The sequence below is a fragment of the Fusarium venenatum genome (assembly GCF_020744135.1).
Source record: "Fusarium venenatum strain MPI-CAGE-CH-0201 chromosome Unknown EDB82scaffold_4, whole genome shotgun sequence".
Classification (NCBI taxonomy): domain Eukaryota; kingdom Fungi; phylum Ascomycota; class Sordariomycetes; order Hypocreales; family Nectriaceae; genus Fusarium; species Fusarium venenatum.
In genome coordinates this window covers 1929483-1943672 of record NW_027072132.1, presented here as the reverse complement: position 1 = coordinate 1943672, position 14190 = coordinate 1929483, and the positions used below count along the sequence as shown (strand labels likewise).

Sequence of the window (14190 nt, the reverse complement as noted above, 5' to 3'; positions counted from 1 at the left end):
TGTTTTAGGCGGTGAGTGGCTTTCTGCCGTTACCTACCAGCTGAGGTAGCTTGGTAGGTGTGGCAGGCTAAGTCAACCGCTATAGGTAATAATCAACTACCAGGCAGTGGGTAGCAGAAAGGTTCACCTCCTAAGTCCCGAGGTACCAAAATAAATAGCCTAAGAACCATAGTCTAAGCGGCGTAAGCTGGTCTACTAATTTTGTGTTTTGTGTTTTTGGCGGCTAACTTTTCTGGTACCCGGATGATCAGATAACGGGTTGGTAGTACCTATTTACCACAGTATTGCAGTAAGGCAACCTAGAGCTGCCTGCCTGTATAAGCATCATCATGGTATCACTGCTACTATTATGAATGTTACAAGAGAAATTTGTATGATAAGTAGCATTCATTTACTACCATGTTGGAGTCAACCTTTAATCCGCCTGTTGTACCATGAGCACGCTTGGGACCAGACCGGGCGGGTTGTTCGTACCTTCTGTAGCTAGTCTAAGCTCGGGCAGCTCGTGGATGATTTCAGTCTTCAAAACCCAATAAAGACGAACAATCTCCCCAGTAAACCCATTAATACAACAATGAAGTAAACAATGAAATCGTCAGTAAGGCTAAAAGGCCGTACAGTTGAACAAGATTTCATCAAAAACTATCCAGCTCATTCCGTCCTAAGCCTTAGGGTACAAAAATAAACAGCCTAAGAAGTCTGATCTAAGTGGCATAAGCTGACCCACTAATTCCGTCTCTTGTGCTTTCGGCGGCCTGGTGTAAGGTAATTTCAGGGCAGGTACGTATCTCACCTCCCTAGGTCACGATTTCTAAGTACAGGCATCCTACCTATGAGCCTCTACAGTCTCACTCGTTGAGCAACCACTTCATTTTCTTAAACCTCTACACGGGAAGACGACGTATTTCTGAGCTCCAATGAAGGGGAAAATACCAAGTCGGTCACACTTGTAGTCGCCCCCAATGGCCTCTCATAATGTTATGAATCTGGCGCGTTCGTATATACCAACCAAAGCCTCGTTACAAAACTGACAGAATGCAGGTGATGTAAAATCCGCCGCAGTCAGGGATCGCGAGAAGGCTGTGGATGGTATGCATGATGGCTTCATCTCTATTTTCCTCGAATTTTGTTAGTGTTGAGCTGACGATCATAATAATAGAGTTGTCGCATCTTCTTAACCCGCGAAACCGATCTACAAATCTGTAAGCACAGAAATGCCCCCTTTCAGCACCTTCTAACAGTTAAGTTCCGATCTTGGCGACAAGAGTTACCATGAGATATTTGAAGCAATCTTCAGTTTCGTGCTTCGAGAGAAGCCCGTACTTTATGACAAGAAAAAGTCCCAATCGTCATTGAATTCTACAACAAGTCGTTTATCAAAATGCGCCGAGGCTGTACGCATGGCTGTAGGACGCGGCAAATCAACGATCGGACGAAAGACACTACTGGCGATCGTGGATCACATCACTCAAGTTCTCCCTGGACCTAACAGCGATGATTTCGTGCCTCCTTTACTCCAGGACTACATCAAAGCCTTGACCGAGGTGCTTTCAAGGCCTGCGCACGTGGAAATACTAGCCAGGAAAGGTGGCCAGTACTGGGAAATTTGTGTTGGCTTCTTTCTCGACGTTGCCCAGTATCTTCTTCCCGATGAAGCAGATATCTCAACTTTGTCATTGGCTCGGGCATCGCCAGCTCTGGCTCGATCATCACCAGCACCGGGGTCAGGATACAGTCGATCTATTGGGCGATCCACACCTTCAACTCAAAGCCAAAGAAGAGCTACACCTGGAGAGGGTGGTCTTCTCAAAGATGTCTTGGAAGGACTGCACTATCTTGTCATAGGCGGCAACGCGCCGATACTCCGGCTATACAAAGATATTACGCCAGTAGTACTCAGGGTCTTGAGTCTGAAGCAGTTGAGTCTCGGCTCTTTACAGACTTTGGCGTTCGCCATTATTAATGCAGTCTTCACTACTACAAATGCTGATGACTTGGCGCATGCCAACTCTGTTGTGCAAAGCATATTGCCGCTCATGAGCTACTGGTGGAGATCTGAGAAGGTCTCTCAAGACGAAGTCATCAGAGCGCTCAGGATCGAGATCTCTAGGAGCATTTTCTTGATGCACCTTCACATTGAAAATTTATTCGTGAAATCCTCGGACGAAAACGTTGGCTTGGACCTCGAGGATCTGGCTGAGAATATCTGGTCTGAATACTCAAGGCGTGGTGAGGCTGTCCGTTTACAAATGAGCGACATCACTTTTGCTTTGTCCTCTTTGCCGACATACGGGCTGCAGCTGAATATGTTCGGCCTCCACGCTCACAACGTTTATGGAGAAGGACATTGGGCTATCATTCAAAACCTGGCGTTTCTGGAAGGCATCATGGCGTTGCCTCACTCTAGAACCCCGACAGACGATGTGGAACAACGTGAGCAGCCAAGGAAAAGGCGGAGAATCCATATGAGTCGCATCCGGCTTAAGCTCAAGGCTGCCGAAGTAGCAGTTCGGGGAACTGCTTTACAGATGATTCCGTTCCTCTTGGCTGACAACTCGCTGAGTCGTGACGAACTCGTTGACTTACTACCTGAATTAGTATCGTTGGCAGCTGACAAGAACCCTGTCACGGCTTCTTGGGCCCTCGTAGCCTCTGCGAGGTAAGAAGACTACGCCAAAACAGTCATGTCAGTATGTATCACTGACATTCCTTAGTTGTATAAGTAAATCGAAAGTCTGCCACGATCAAGTAGATGTCTGGCGCCAATTGTGGCATCTTGCTACACGTTCCGTCAGCCTGCCAGGAACAAGTCGAGCGGCCAGCGTGCTCCTACATGCGATACTTGAAGCCGACGTTCTACCTTATCACACAATCTCCGCAGACATCAATAACATTGTCACGACTGCAGATGTCAACGGGCCTAGTGTTCTGTGTGACACTTCTATTAGCCTGATGCTTCATGTCCTTCAATTACGAAACGCCCGAATCCCCAGCGCAAGTCAAAGTACCTGTCACCACATCATCCGATGGGTGTTTTTTCGTTGGAATCCAAGTGAGTATGGGTTATCTTACGGAGGTTCTCATGTTAACGAGTTTACAGACGAATCTACGTTTGCATCCTACCACTCTATGCATGCTCAACCGGTTCAGCTAGTGAATTTGATTCTGGCCTGTTGTGGGATGGCGCCTCTGGAATTAAACTCCCATCCAGCGGCTCCTGGAGGCCCATTGACTGAGACATGGAGCTCATTTAAGCAAACTGAGGCGTTTACTCGATACGTTCTCCTTGCAAAAGATGAATCTCGTGATGCTGATCCCACTGGCTGCTGCTACCTCTCAGGGCTATCTGATCCCGCTTCGTTGGCCGATGCCAATGCGCGCTATGCTTCTCAGAAGCTAACACTCGAGCTGTTCTACCCCAAGCTGAGTGATCTATCCGAGCTCTGCACATCATGGACTAAGAAGACGAATGAAGGCGGTACACAAATAACGTTTGATCGCTTTCAAAGTCTTTTATCAGCCTGCTTGACCGGAACTCTGCTACTTCCCATACTTAACGATCTAAACTCGACTCAATCTTCGTCAGTTGAATCCACTCTGAAGGAGATTCTCGACAAAGCGCTGAACTCTGCTTTTACGTCAATGGAGTCTACAGCCTTTGTTGATTCAATCCTACGAGTCGTTCGAGCTGTGATGCCCGACTTGACAACGTCGAGTCTAAATCGAATGCACGCAAACAACCCAAACCTGTTTCAGTTGTTCGGTAGAATATGGAAGTCTATTGGCCAGCAAAACGATCAGACAAATCCCGACAGCAGCATCGACTTAATGGATATTGATGGGGATTTCGACTCCCAAAGCAGTCGGGCAAGCTCAGTGCATGCGCCAGTAGCAACCCCACGCTTCAATATTCAAATGAAGCTGGACATGCAGGCTTTCTACACTGAGGCAAGGGCCCGACTTCGGTTTCTTTCCATATTGGATGATGATACCGGACAGATTGGCCTTGTCCCCAATACCTACGTAGAGCATTTTATCGAGATGCCCGACGAAGACCTCTTGATGTGCCAAAGCTTGCTGCTTGAATTATTTGGCTCTGATCTTGTTATTACGCCAGAAAACGCTCTGTCAATTGTTGAAAGGCTTGGACGCTACGTGTCTAAGACTGAATATCAATGTGCCGAAGTTGCTTTGAGCATCTGTATCGGGGTAATCGATGGATTGCATCCTATCTGGCTGAACGACAAATGCCATCTCTCCGAAAGAGTTGGCGACCTTTACTATCACTTTATCAAGGTCTGTTTGACTTCGAACATATTTTCACCCGGTGCCCAAATGTCAATGGTCCAGCTACTGTTCACTTTATTACGAACCAACACGGAATATGGCAAAGACCAGGGCCTTGATTCCCCACGAACTTGTCTTCTCTACATACTGAAAAATGGACCAATGACGGTGAAATACACCATCTCGCAAAAGATTGCCGACATCTTTGGCTTGTTTGTCCTCAAACTTCATGACGAAGTGTTTGTGGATGTTCTAGATAGCTTGCCTACTGATCCCTTGGACACTACTGGCATTGCCTTTCGTCTACTGGTATTGTCGAACCTTGCCTGCAGATGGTCGACTTTGCTTCGGAGGTGTACTTATCATATCTTCGAAACACCAGGGAAGATTCCGGGTTCAATGGATTATGCGACTCGGTGTTTGGTAAACGTGTCGAGAACGCTGAACCTGCGGTCGCCAAAGGCTTTGTTCCGGCTGTTCTCTCGGCAACTTCTATACACTTGGCTTGAATGTGACCTCATAGAAGATATTCCATTTTCTATATTTGGCTTCAAGACGCTTGGAGACCTTCTCAAATCTGCACAGTCCGAAGCCATCGGGCTGACTGTGATGCGTGGTCAGGATCAGACATTTGCAGAGGTTTGCCGTCTCCTGGGGAGTTCTGAAAGCGACCTTGTCCGTGAGAATTTTACTACTGCAGTTGCTTATAGCATGATCTTTGGTGACTCGAATGGAGGCAATGACAAGGAGCGTGGCGAGGCACATGTCAAAAAGTTGCTTGGACGCACGGCTTATATGGAGTTAATTCACATCAATTTCATTGACATCGCGGCACTGTTCTTCGACCTCATCGATCAAGAGAACTCTTTTGAAAAGGTCTTCACCAGGTTCAAACTCGACTACGCTGGTCAGATCCTGAGCGCTGTGAAGACCATTTCTCACTCTCCCGCCGAGTTACCAGCTAACCAACAGCCAATGTTCAAAGCCAAGTACCTGATCCACGAACTTCACAGACTCTGTCAAAATACAGAGTTCCAATTCCATGATTTGTGGACGCCTCCTGTGGTTGTTTCAATAGCTCGCAAGCTTCTCAATACTGTTCATCCGGCTTTAGGGCCTCTGCATGCCTGTTCTGTTCTTCGAAAAGTACGGGTTCTGATTTCTCTTGGTGGCTCAGTTGCCTTAGAATCCTACCCCCTGGAAATGCTCCTGAATTCTACCCGCACATTCATCACCGACTCCGAATGTGCAGACGATGCGCTGGGAATTAGCCAGTATCTTCTGGCTGAAGGGGCCCGACACCTTAGCAATGTCCCATCATTTCTTGCCGGGTATGCCTTGTCAACCTTGGCATCACTCCGAGTCTTCTTGGAGTCGAGCCAGTCGAGCACAACTCAGGAAAGTCAGTTCAAAGCGACAATGAGTAAAGCAGAAAAGTTTCATGCATGGATCAGCAAATATCTTGAAGAGTATGAATCGCCCATGTTTAAGAATCTTGAGCAAAGGAGTGCTTTCAAATCTATCACTCAATCCGCCGCTCGCATTCGATCTTCTGGGAACGCTGAACGAGGCACTGCAGAGAGCAAACTGCTTCTGGATATTCTAGCCGATGAAGGCGCAGATCATCAGCTACTGAACGAACCTTCGCGACAACTCGCACTCGGCCTTCTTTGCGGCGATTTCAGCATCCCTGAGAAGGTAAAGGATGACATTGTTGAGTCTGATGAGGATGCTCTGAAGTACTCGACAGCTGTGTGGAAGAGTTGTGATACCGGAAACCTCAGCGAGGAATATCTCTCATGGGCAGGCCGGGTCGTTGGCCGGGCCTTCTCGGCGTCCGGGGAGATCCCAACTGGCGTGCTACGTGAATCCTATCTTAGCCAATACCAGAAAATGGCACCAGGATCGAATGGCTCAGAGACTGGAATACTTTATCTTCTACAGGACCTCACCTCAAATCCTGATTCTATCACTGCAGGTCTGGCTGAAGCTGCCCTGAGATCCATCGTCTCGGATGCCAACAATCTAGACGATGAGTCACTGGGTGTGGCCTGCCAAAAAAGTCTGACGGAGTCTCTCTTGGTCACATCTCAATGGGGCGCACATAGATCGCCTCCATCAGATAAGGGTCTTATAACACCTACATCATCCCCGAATCAACCGGATGTCTGGTCTACAGATATTACGTCGAAGGACTGGCTTCTGAACCTAAGTGCGCATCTCGCTCGGTGTATTCCAGAGTCGATCATTCTCTCAGTTCTTGCTCCTATTCTCGCTAGGGTTGAGCACTTTGCAGAGAGAGCTTTCCCCTTTGTTGTTCATCTCGCACTTTACTTCCCAATGAATCAACAACATTCCCCCAAGCGCCCACTATCTGTGGCAGTCAAAAGCTGGCTCCAATGCACAGATGCAGCAGCCAAGGAAAACCAGAAGCTACTTATCAATATGCTATTATACCTGAGGACGCAGCAATATCCGAAGGAGTCATCGATAGCTGACAGATCGCATTGGCTAGAAGTTGACTCCGCTTTGGTCGCTTCAGTAGCGTCGCGCTGTGGCATGTACAAGACGTCTCTGCTATTTGTAGAATACGTCCCTCCAGAAACTACACGTTCTTCACGAACGTCTTCTGCAGCAGTAAAAGAGGTCGACATGAGCGAAACTCTTCTTGCGATCTTTGAGAACATTGATGACCCAGATGCATACTACGGACTGCCAGAAGAGCCTAGTCTGTCAAAGATTCTTGCTCGCGTGGAGTACGAGAACGATGGCCCTATGAGTCTTGCATTCCGAGGTGCTGAGTATGACAGTAATGTTCACCTTGGAAATCCTGTGGCTCAGTCGGATGGACAAGCTTTAGTCAGAGCTTTTAGTACGCTTGGCTTGTCGGGTCCTTCAAACTGGTTCCTCCAAACACAAAACAACATGGAAACATCTCCGGCTGTCCTTGAAGATACTTTCAACACAGCCAGAAAGCTTGGGATTTGGAACCTGCCTGCACCTCCGAGTGACCACCATGCGGTCACGCTGTTTAAAGCGTACCAGAGCATTAGTCAAGCGACAGATATCGCCAATGTCAGGGCTGCTGTACATGATGGTTTTAGCCGCACAATGCGTAGCTTGGCAGTCCACAGCCTCAACGCCACGGCCCTGAGGAAACGTTTGGGGGCTCTAGCTTCGTTGACGGAGCTTGACGATGTTCTCGGTGTTTGCGATAGTTCCGAAATGGATACCCTTCTTGAAAAGTTCAAGAATCGAAGTGACTGGATGAGGAGCGGATTGTAAGTATTAGCGATTTGAGATGCAGCATGTCACTGACTATTTCTAGATACGAGAGTGTCGGTCAGATCTTGTCTTGTCGTAGCACCACGATGAGTATGGTCAGCCAACAAGATAGCTTACGAATAAATATTGAACTTTCCGCAGCTACGGCAAGGCAGATGGAGGTCGAGTCAATGATCACCGCTTCTCAGATATATCGCTATCACCAAGCGACGCAGGAGAGCCTCAAGATCTCCACTATACTCACCAAGCTCATACCATCGTGTACAGCACTAGACCTACATGTGGATGCAGCTGTCACCGTTGAGGCTGCTAACTCTGCCTGGGACTATGGGCAGATGAGTACGTCCATTCGTATGCTGCAGGATATCGACAAAGATTCTGTGCTTGAGAGGCAAACTCTCCCAGTCAGTCGATCTGATTTGCTTTCCAAGATTGGTTACCAGGTATCCGTTGCACGCCTCGAAAAACCACATGATATCCAAAAGAATTATCTAGAGCCTGCGCTGAAAGAGCTCAAAGGCAAGGGTCAAGGTCGCCAAGCTGGCTCTGTATTCCATCAGTTTGCCATGTTCTGCGATCAACAGTTGCAAGATCCCGATGGATTGGAGGACTTAGCAAGGCTCCAGAACCTAAAGAAAGCAAAGAGTGATGAAGTATCGGAACTGAAAACCCTTATTAGTGGCACCAGGGACACTCAACTTAAGACCAGGTACTCACATGTTCTGAACAAAGAGAAGCAATGGCTCAATCTTGATGAGCAGGAGTTGCGACGAGTTGAACAGACGCGCAGTGAGTTTGTTCGCCTGAGTCTCGAGAACTATCTTTTATCTCTCATTGCATCCGATGAACACAATAACGATGCTCTCCGATTCACAGCTCTTTGGCTAGAACGATCGGAAGAGGAAAGCACAAACCAGGCAGTCATGCGACATCTATCGGAAGTCCCAACCAGAAAATTCGCTGGCCTCACCAACCAACTGACATCACGACTCCAAGACCACAACAACTCATTCCAGAAACTGCTGTTGGAGCTAGTCTACAACATCTGCGTGGACCATCCCTACCATGGCATGTATCAAATATGGTCTGGAACAAAGGCAAAGGCACAACAAAAAGATGATGTCGCTGTCTTACGCGTCAGGGCAACAGAACGTGTTGCCAAACGCTTAGCTGAGACGCAATCCGTGGCCAACATTTGGCTGTCGATCGACAAGACAAGCAAATATTACCATGCTCTCGCCATGGATCGAAACCCAAACAAGTACAAGTCAGGTGCAAAGATCCCGCTGAGAGATTCCACACCCGGCCACAATCTCGTCAACTGTCTAGCCAAATATCGTATCCCTTCTCCAACTATGCAAATCGAACTCTCGGCAACAAAAGACTACTCCAAGGTGCCTATCATATCCAAGCTAGAACCCACCATGACCATCGCTTCGGGTGTCAGCGCACCTAAAATCATCACAGCTATTGGAAGTGATGGAGTCCGCTACAAGCAACTTGTAAAAGGAGGGCATGACGATTTACGACAGGACGCCATCATGGAACAGGTCTTTTCGGCCGTGTCATCTCTTCTCAAGCTTCACAGGACAACGCAGCAACGCAACCTCAGTATCAGAACCTACAAGGTGCTTCCACTCACAGCATCTTCCGGATTGATTGAATTTGTGCCCAATACAATTCCACTTCACGAGTTCTTGATGCCTGCTCATGAAAGATACTATCCAAAAGACCTAAAGGGCTCTCATTGTCGTAAGGAGATATTTGGGGTCCAGGGTAGAGCGGTGGCGACACGAATCAGTACCTACCGCAGAGTCACTGAGAAGTTCCATCCAGTCATGAGATACTTCTTTATGGAGAATTTCACGGACCCGGATGAATGGTTCCTCAAGAGGCTGGCATACACAAGAAGCACCGCAGCCATATCGATGTTGGGACACGTCCTCGGCCTGGGCGATCGGCATGGGCACAATATCCTTTTGGACCACAAAACTGGAGAGGTGGTTCACATTGATCTGGGTGTCGCGTTTGAAGCAGGCCGCATTCTACCAGTGCCTGAAATGGTTCCGTTCCGGTTGACGAGGGACATTGTGGATGGAATGGGAATTACAAAAACAGAGGGAGTCTTTCGCCGATGCTGCGAGTTCACTTTGGACGCTCTCAGAGAAGAGCAGTATTCCATCATGACAATTTTGGATGTATTACGTTTCGATCCGTTATACACATGGTCGATCTCGCCACTCAGATTGGCCAAGCTTCAAAAGGCAAGACACAACGATGATAGTCTCATGGACGACGAACAAAGTGAAGCCGAGACGAAAAAGGACAAGAAGGCTACAGGGCATGTCAATGAGCCTTCTGAAGCTGACCGTGCTTTGGAGATTGTGAGGAAGAAGCTTTCTAAGACATTGAGTGTAACTGCAACAGTCAATGATCTGATAAATCAAGCGACCGATGAACGCAACTTGGCAGTTTTATATTCTGGTAAGTCAATATCCCTACGAAGCTCTGACTCAAACTAACATTTCGATGCAGGATGGGCAGCATACGCATGATGAGGAGGGGGCAACTAAGAAGCTTTATAGACTAATTAGAGCTTCATAGCGGTATACAAAAGCGGGTTATTCATCTAATTATTCAATGAACATTGCTTTGTTGTTTTTATCGCCTGTTGGGTAATAGAAAAGTTAACCTCCAAAGTCTTAGGGTGAAAACATAAGTGATCTAAAAACTATAGTAAGAAGCATAAATCGACCTATTACTTTCGTCCCTTATGCCTCAAACGGCCAACTTTTTTGCTCTGAGGCGTGGATATCATGAATTGCTCTGATGTTTTTGTCGCCTATAAACCGATGACGCCTCTGAGGTCGGAGATAGGTTACACTAGCTCCAGATTCCGTTATCTTATCTTTCAAGTGCGCCAACTGACATACCCATAGGTACTAAGGCATCTCGTTTGTCGTTGCCATCTTCATCCTCATGAGAAACGTCTTCATACATCTTCAATAAAACATTCTAATGATCTTTGGCCCGAGTGAAATACGGCGATAGCACCTGTGTCGCACACTTCTCCATCTTAAACTCAATTCTACGAACGCGCACTGAATTGTCCGAGAAGCCGAGGCCATAGCAGCTCTTTCAGCGGTTGTTCGTCTCAGGCTTCGTACTTTTAAGATCGTATTGCTTGGATTCGCTCTATGCAACCTTTGGCGTCGGAGTCGACTTCTCCCTCCCGGCGCAGGCCGCGCTTAGACTCGTCATCCTCAGTATCTTCGCCCTTTGCCACAACCTCTAAGCGAGCGCGCTTCGACATGACTACCGCCAAAGCGCGGGGCAAGCTGCCCGAGACCGAGACTATCGACTTGACGCAGCAGCCCTCTGCCTTCAAACCCTATACTGGTGCCAAGAAATTGGTGATCAAAAACCTGCGACCACCGACAAATCGAGACAATCAGGTAGCAGAATACTACAAACGAACAGAGAAGGAGCTTGGCGGTGCTTTGGAGGCAATCTTTACAGGGAGGACACCAGATGTTCCTCTCGAGAGGCTTTACAGAGGTGTTGAGGATGTTTGTCGCAAGGGAGATCCGGCCAAGGTATATCAGATGCTCAATGAAAGAGTCGATGTGCATCTGCAACGTATTGTCCTGCCAAGGATCCAGAAAAATGGACGAACTTCAAACCTCGACACTCTCAAGAGTACACTGGAAGAATGGAAGACCTGGAATAAGCAAACGGTACGTCTCGTGTGCCTGTGCAACTTCAAGACACTAATCAATTGCTTCTCAGTTATTGATCCGTTCCACGTTTAGCTTTCTTGACCGTACATATCTGTTACGAGAAAACTATCCATCAATAAACGACATGGCTATTGGTCAATTCCGAAAAACGGCATTTTCCTCCCAGGCGCACTCATACAGGAGCTCTATAGGTGCAAACCTTATCGCGGGTATATGCGAATTGATCGAAAATGACCGAAGGGGTGGCGGCCAAACTGAGCCGACGTTGCTCAAAGATTCTATCATGATGCTATACGTTCTCGGTGTTTATGTCAAACACTTTGAACCATTTTTCTTGGAGCAATCGCGAAAGTATTTCAAGGAATTTGGCGAAGGCTGGAGCACCTCCAGCCTCAAAGATTATATCCTGGTTTGCGAGAAGCTTTTAAAGAAGGAAGACTACCGATGCATTCAGTTCAACCTCGACAGCACCACGGAGAAGCAACTTATGGATTCTGCTCATTCGCTCCTGATTAGCAACTATTCCGAGAAGCTGTTGAATGGTGGCAACCTAGGAAAGCTGCTGGCCGATAGAGAAGTCGAGTCAATGAAGGCTTTGTATGACTTGCTTCGACTATCGGGGATTCAGAAGAAAATGAAAGTTCCATGGGGTGAGTACATCAGAACAGCGGGAGCGGCTATAGTCAGCGACAAAGAAAAGGGTGATGAAATGGTTCTGCGCTTGTTGGAGTTGCGACGCTCGCTTGATCTCATGATTCGAGACGCTTTCAATAAGGATGAGGACTTTCTCTGGGCCATGAGAGAATCATTCGGCAAGTTCATGAACGATAGAAAGGTTGCGTCTTGTTGGGAAACAGGAACATCAAAGATTGGCGAGATGATCGCCAAGTACATCGATATGCTTTTGAGAGGTGGTCTGAAATCACTACCCAAAGAGCTCCTGTCCGACTTGAAGGATCGCGAAACGGCACAGAAAGAAGGCCAGGCCAGCACTGGTGATGAGGACGCCGAGCTTGACAGACAACTTGACCAAGCACTCGAGCTTTTCCGATTTATCGAAGGCAAAGATGCATTCGAAGCCTTCTACAAGAAAGATCTGGCCCGCAGATTGCTCATGGGTCGAAGTGCAAGCCAGGACGCCGAGCGGAACATGCTCACCAAGCTCAGAGGAGAGTGCGGTGCCAACTTTACGCAGAACTTGGAGCAAATGTTCAAAGATCAAGAGTTGGGCAAGGACGAAATGGAGTCTTATAAGCAATGGTGCCAAGGCAGTGCTGAGCGAAAGGCTCCTCTGGATCTGTCTGTCATGATTCTTTCGGCTGCTGCCTGGCCAACATATCCCGACGTTCGTCTCAATCTACCTGACGAGGTCGCTACACAGATTGAGAGGTTTGATAAGTATTACAAGAATAAGCATACAGGCCGTGTGTTGACATGGAAGCACTCATTAGCTCATTGCTCCATCAATGCGCGTTTCTCCAAGGCTCCCAAGGAACTCCTTGTGTCCGCGTATCAGGCTGTTGTTCTTATGATGTTCAACAACGTACCTGATGGCGGCTTCCTCGCCTACGAGCAGATCGCTACAGGAACCGGTCTCCAGGGCGGTGATCTTAATCGCACTCTTCAGTCGCTTGCATGTGGCAAAGCAAGAGTGCTGACCAAGCACCCGAAAGGTCGTGATGTCAAGCCAACTGACACTTTTACATTCAACAAAGCTTTTATAGATCCCAAGTACCGAGTCAAGATTAACCAGATCCAGCTCAAAGAGACCAAGGAGGAGAACAAGGCAACACACGAAAGGATCGTGCAGGACCGACGATTCGAAACTCAAGCTGCAATTGTGCGAATAATGAAAAGCCGAAAGAGCATGGGCCATTCAGAGTTAGTGGCAGAAGTGATCAACTTGACCAAAAAGAGAGGCAGCATTGACACGTCAGCGATCAAAAAGGAAATCGAAAGGTATGTGATACAGTGTACGGATGTCTTTGTTCAACGACTAACGCTACATCCAGTCTTATTGAGAAGGATTACATCGAGCGAGAGGGCAATGCATATGTGTACCTGGCTTAAGACTTTTGTGGTTATGACTAATGGTATAGAGTAATAGCTCAATGAGAGAAAGAGCAAGGATACTGGAGCCATATCTGCTCATAAAACCTACATGAATAAACTTGGTTGTTAAGTGATGGAAAGAATACATCTTGAAGCAAGCGATAAAGATGACAAACATGGGAATCGAACATCTAACAAAAAGGAAGCGAAGCAAGGGGGGGGGGGCCATAGGGGATAAAGTAAGTAAGTGTAATGTTGAGCAGTTGAGCTACTTCGCTGAAGGATTAAATGATTGATTCAATATACAAATAGGGGGTACTGGCTCGAAAGAAGACTGTTGATTGGTGACGATGGTGGTTGTGATGATGAATGGTGCGTGGATGCCTGGACGGCTGGAACTACAATTGCTGCCTTGTGTCTTTCAACAACTATACCAACAACAAATTCCTTTATTGTTCCTATTCCTGTTTTTAAACTAAACAGTCTGGTGAATCTATCAGGTTCTACGGGACGGGTTACTGGCATTTAGTTGCCTGTTCTTCAAGCCGTTATGTGGATATACCTCTCGTTTGCGTGTAAAAGATGGTGGGAACTGCGATATCTAGATTACATGACTAACTAGGTGTTCAACTAGGGCCTACAAGTGAATACTGTAGTTTGAAGACTTCCGTACGCAGAAGAATACTTCTTATCAAACCTAGTTGATATCGCTTTAGTTTGCTTGTGTCTAGGGTAGCTGCCAGCGCAGTTGAAGAGAGCTGCCAACTGTCTCAATATCATTCCAATATCGGTGAGGACAATATTCCTAATTTTGTTTTTAAAGATG

The 14190-nt window shown here is 47.3% G+C and overlaps 1 protein-coding gene across 1 annotated transcript; it reads left to right on the top strand.

The window, feature by feature from the left end:
* The first annotated feature begins 889 nt into the window (after window positions 1-889).
* EDB82DRAFT_569123 (Cullin family-domain-containing protein) lies at window positions 890-13588 on the top strand. The gene is made up of 10 exons (XM_065609884.1): window positions 890-993; window positions 1042-1089; window positions 1160-1202; window positions 1247-2659; window positions 2715-3052; window positions 3101-7568; window positions 7616-10056; window positions 10873-11309; window positions 11362-13271; window positions 13325-13588. Exons 1-10 carry the CDS (start codon window positions 963-965, stop codon window positions 13380-13382), a joined length of 11187 nt encoding a protein of 3728 aa, XP_065463253.1. The 5' UTR covers window positions 890-962; the 3' UTR covers window positions 13383-13588.
* Window positions 13589-14190: the final 602 nt, after the last annotated feature.

Excerpts from the sequence above, each read along its gene's own strand:
- EDB82DRAFT_569123 (XM_065609884.1), top strand. The coding sequence starts at position 963 with ATGGCCTCTCATAATGTTATGAATCTGGCGC. Across the intron at positions 7,569-7,615 it reads GACTGGATGAGGAGCGGATT|ATACGAGAGTGTCGGTCAGA; the intron begins GTAAGTATTAGC and ends GACTATTTCTAG. Across the intron at positions 13,272-13,324 it reads ATCAAAAAGGAAATCGAAAG|TCTTATTGAGAAGGATTACA; the intron begins GTATGTGATACA and ends CGCTACATCCAG.